At 33.0% G+C, this 4,990-nt stretch overlaps 1 protein-coding gene across 2 annotated transcripts in view; it reads right to left on the reverse strand.

The window, feature by feature from the left end:
- The window catches only part of LOC107018234 (endoplasmic reticulum-Golgi intermediate compartment protein 3-like), a 13,963-nt gene extending 10,504 nt beyond the window's left edge, over positions 1-3,459 (reverse strand). For both annotated transcript variants that reach the window (XR_003577896.1, XM_015218659.2), the window contains exons 1-3: positions 2,986-3,459; positions 1,760-1,833; positions 1,430-1,513 (exon numbers count right to left, since the gene is read on the reverse strand). Coding sequence is in view for 1 of the 2 variants with exons in the window: in XM_015218659.2 (XP_015074145.1) it covers positions 1,430-1,513; positions 1,760-1,833; positions 2,986-3,127 (300 nt within the window). In the remaining variant the exon portion in view is untranslated. The remainder of the gene's footprint in view (positions 1-1,429; positions 1,514-1,759; positions 1,834-2,985) is intronic.
- Positions 3,460-4,990: the final 1,531 nt, after the last annotated feature.

The following is a 4,990-nucleotide window of genomic DNA, read 5'->3' on the forward strand; positions in this document are numbered from 1 at the left end:
CCCCCCCCCCCTTTTCTTTTAATTTACTTTTTGGGCTTATTCATTTTCCTTGATTTTCCCGAAATGATACAGGCTCGGTATGTCACTTAAGCATATCCAATATTATAGAGAGTTTAAGTTCTACGTATTGAAAAGGTAAAAATATTCAAAAAAAAAAAAAATCAGGTAATTTCTAAAACAATTGTCTGTAGATCTACAATATTTATTGATTGGTAAACAGCCTGTAAATAAGTGACTTACTATAACCTGTCCATTAACTAGATTAGTAGTGTAAAATTCTTTACTCCAACAGTTTGTATATCTACTCAACTTTATCTTGAGTTTACCCCAAAAGGAAAAGGCGAACAATAAACCATATCAAGAAAGAGATAACTAAACCAGAATCACACTGTAAAGATATTAAAATGACAAGTATAATACTCTTCAATGGCTTAGGTCTTAGAGGTAAGAGCTTGGTGAGTGATGTGTGGGTTAGGCGCATGTCACGACTTTTAATCATGATAAAAGCTTAGTATTTAAGTGGAGAAGGGACGAGGGATGGGCCAATTATACATTGAATTTTAATTGAGTCCCACTGACCCTATAGGATTTCTCAATTATAGAAAAAAAAGGCTTAATACATGAAGTGCCCCCTGAGGTTGTCCTAAAATCCCTGTTACACTCCCCTTGACCACCGGAATCACTTTACACACCAAATCACTTAATACATAAACAGGGATTCAGGGACAACCTCAGGGGGCAATCCAAGTATTAAGCCCAAGAAAAAAATTCTTCGTCACAATTAAAGATGACGTGTTTTACATTCAGAAAAACTTGTCAGTTTCATTTTTTACAAATCCTGTAGAGAGATAAGCTTTACCTTATAAACTAATTATTCTCCAACACCTTCAATACAGTTTTTTTGTTATACTAAGGGCATATAAGAATTAAAGCCAGCAATTTTAGAGAAAAACTAGGAGAGTGGGGTTCCGGGTTCCGTAACTCATCTATATTAGCATCTATCTTATAATCTTCTGAAAGTTTCGACTTGGCAAACAGTAATCTCTCCAACATAATTAAAAATTGAAGATATATTTATCGGCATGAAGGTGTCATACAACTAACTGTGCAATAATATCTCTCGAATAAGATAGCAGGCATAATCAATTCTAATTGTAGCTTTATATTATTATTTCCACTAGGAGATGACATACTCAGGTAAGCACAGGGAGCAGATATTCAGTCATGTGGAGTGGCACACAATACTTCATAGAGATTATCTGGTCAAGTCTCATTAAACTTGACAACTCAATGAGAACCATAATCCTAAAGGAAAATTAAGTCATCTAACTCTATACGCGGAACTAGCATTCAAGGGAATGAAATCATGTGGGTTGGGGAAAACTAGGAACTTAGTAATTGGACAATATAACCTGTTTGTTGCACATACAATGTCAAGATGTTGCTCTCCACTGATATCCATGGCATCAACACTGAGAATTGAACATGGAATTGCTGGAAAGGTGATATCAAACTGCAATTTCAGATCAAATCAATGTTACAATCAGTCTTTTGCGATAACCGCCTCAGAAATCCAGATCAGCTTCTTCCAATCCTCAAAAATCAGCCAAGTTTTCTAAGCCATGCAATACAATACTATAGTGGAAGAGACTGAAGTTCTAAGAGGGAGAAAAAATAAATGATGGAGCATTCAGACATTCAAAACCTCAAAAAACTCAGATAATTACATCACTCAAGCTCAAGGTGGGAGTAACATTACATTGATGCGCAGTGTTTCTCCTCTTGAAGTATCCACAACAAGCTTTGTCTCGGTGGCAGCATGAAGATATAATCCTACAGCACAGCCAGGAGAAAAATAAAGACAAAGATGTTGAGCTAAAAAAGAAATCCGTCCTCCCCACAAAAGAAATAGAAAATGTCTATTATCTAGTGCCATACCACCCATATATTCGGCATATATCACTAAAGGTAACACAAAAATAGGGAGGTCGAACACAATGCACTTCAGCAGCCAAACTATTTGTAGTCTCTTATGCAATCGGATAGAAGTTGATTTCTATTCAACTTTAAAGAAATGACCAATTGCCGTAGTCTGATAATCCCAAAGCACAGGAACACAAAAATGCATTCATAAAGAACATTATTCACATATAAGGATATACAGAGGCTTCTGAAAATTGCCTGACTGGAAAACATAACAGAACTAAGTACTTAATAAATTTGCATAGCTTAAAGAGATATATGTTCTCATATCGTCACTTCGTTTCGATCAAATCTCATCACTCATAAAACTAATTCGAATGTAGACAACGTTGTTGATACAGAAGGAACTACAGACTGCTACTTGTGCTAGTATGAACGTCTTCTGCCAAGCTTCTGACAATTCATATCAAAAGGCTGGAGAGAAAAGCAATTTGGATCTTACGTAATTTACTACCAATATTGGCAAATGAAATTGACAAAAAAATGCATTAAGACCATTGAAGACTTTGTGATACCACGGAAGGTAATTGTAGCAGGAAGACCATATATCGGAAGTTCAGGATGCCAAATTTAGCAGAACAATTGGAATGATAGCATAACTAGTCAGGGATGTCAGGGGCCAACTCTTTTTCTTTTGTTTTCCTTTTCTTACTTCTTATAAGAACTAAGGATGTGTGGAAGCTAATCTGGTGACACAAACAATAAGGCAAGAGTCATCCTCCAAATTGGGTGAAATGAAGACCATCACTAACGATCCTACTGCTATTTGCTACAGATTACATTCTGGAAGCACCAAAACGATCATTCTTTCACTATGTGCAGATTTCATATTGACATAAATGAAACTGACAACATCAATATATCACATAGAATAATTAAAAAATAGAACAACAAACTCATACATCCATTTCGGAATAGGAAAATATATTAATATCCTACCAAACAATTCTATGATTAAATAGGTTCATACAATATATACTGAGAACAAAAGAAGAGACATACGGAGCTCGGAGATGAAAAGCAACGTCATGATAATGGAGGAAGCTAAGGTAATAACACCTCCAGAAAGTGTTCTGCTGTAGAAATCCTCGTTGATCTTCGGATATGCATCCAAACTTCGTATTTTACTGACAAAACTATCCATATTTTCCGATCCTTAAACTGGAAATGCTCTACAAAATATGAAAATATATACGGAAATTCAACAAAATAGTAGTAGATTTGAGATTTATGCCGTCGTCGATGAACGATGGATCGCCAAATAGCTAATTATACAAACCAAACGCTTAAGAGAATTGTAATTCAGGCGGTAGAATTAGCGAGTTCTCTTCTCCGTTCTCGTCCTAGTCCTCCTTTGTTTTTGTGAATCTGAGAGATTTTATTGCGAGGAAAAGGACAGAGAACATTCGCCGGAGAACTGTGTCATCGTTTTTTCGTCTAGCTTGATCTACCGTTTTTACGTCTCTCCTTTATTTGGGCTCACTATTTAGGCCCTTCTAATAGAGGCAACAACAAGATAGGCCCAATAAAGTTGTCTGGGTTCTTGAATAAGGTCGCATTAGGCGGCTAATAGTAGTTGTCTATATGAAGAAAAAAAATTTCTCGAGCTAATAACAGTTGACTCAAAATCGACGAGTCATTTGGTTGAAAATAAGTTATTTGAGAATTTATTATTTTGGATAGTTTATTTTATTGTATATATGTTATAACTTATATCACTACTGTAATATAGTTATCAAAAGCATGACAATAAAAATTTTATCTTTGGATTATCTTTTTATTATGGAACTGTTTATTTTTAGAGTAATTTACATAATCACGCTACTTTAGAATCCAACTACTTAGATATAAACTAGTTTGCAGTATTACATTTCTTATCATATTTTAGATCTCGAATACATTAGCATCTAATTACTTAGATATAAACTAGTTTGCAGTATTATATTTCTTACCATATTTTGGGTCTCGAATACATTAGAATCTAATTACTTAGATATAAACTAATTTACACTATTACATTTCTTACCATATTTTGAGCATCGAATACATGTATTTGTCTCTTTCCAATGGATGCATCTCATATCAATTAGTTTGTCTAAATAAAAGATATAATCGAAAGTCATTAATTGAAGGATGTGTCTAATTAAGAAATATGTTGGAAAGTCATTAATTAAGGAGAAAATCATGTTTGCAACAACTCTAAACGAAATATATCATGACTCCTAAGAATATAATCAAAATCCTTCTCTTTGTTTTTAGCGATTTAGCAAACTTGGACTTCTAAACTCAGATACACGAACTATTATTCACATACATATGTATATTTTGTCAGATACATATACAAATAATAATAACTTAATCTTATATCAGATTCATTAACAATACATGCACAAATCTCCACTACATGTGTATACTCATTCAGATACATATACACTTAGTTAGATATATTAATAATAGATACATAGAAAATTAACTCAATAATATGTTGGATATATCAATAATGTGTTAAATATATTAGTAATTTTAATTCGATAAAAAAGGTCCATGTTTCATCTTCTTCCTCGTTAAGAAAAATAACAATTAATGCATACCCTCTTTCCATTCGCAACAAATTATATAATATCATCAAAATTTTTGGATGTTGGATTATCAAATTTAAGCGGCTGAAAGTTATCGAATATTTCAATGGTAATTTTCATGTCATTTTTCGAATAACGATAAATAAAGATTCTTCTCAATTGGAGAATCACTGTCATGAAAAAGAACTCTAAATCATGAATCTTTACTTAATTATTTAATTTAAGATTAACATTTATATTATTTAACAAGGAACGTATCTACTGCATCCAACTAGTTTCGGGTTCGAATTCGGACAACTCAATATCATATCAAAATTATATTTTCTATAAAGAAATTTATATTTTTACAATCAAATTCATTGAAAATTGAATAGATTCACATATATCTTGGTTGACACGAGTATATATTGTTGAATGACAAGCCTTCC

Source organism: Solanum pennellii, chromosome 4, assembly GCF_001406875.1.
Source record: "Solanum pennellii chromosome 4, SPENNV200".
Lineage (NCBI taxonomy): Eukaryota > Viridiplantae > Streptophyta > Magnoliopsida > Solanales > Solanaceae > Solanum > Solanum pennellii.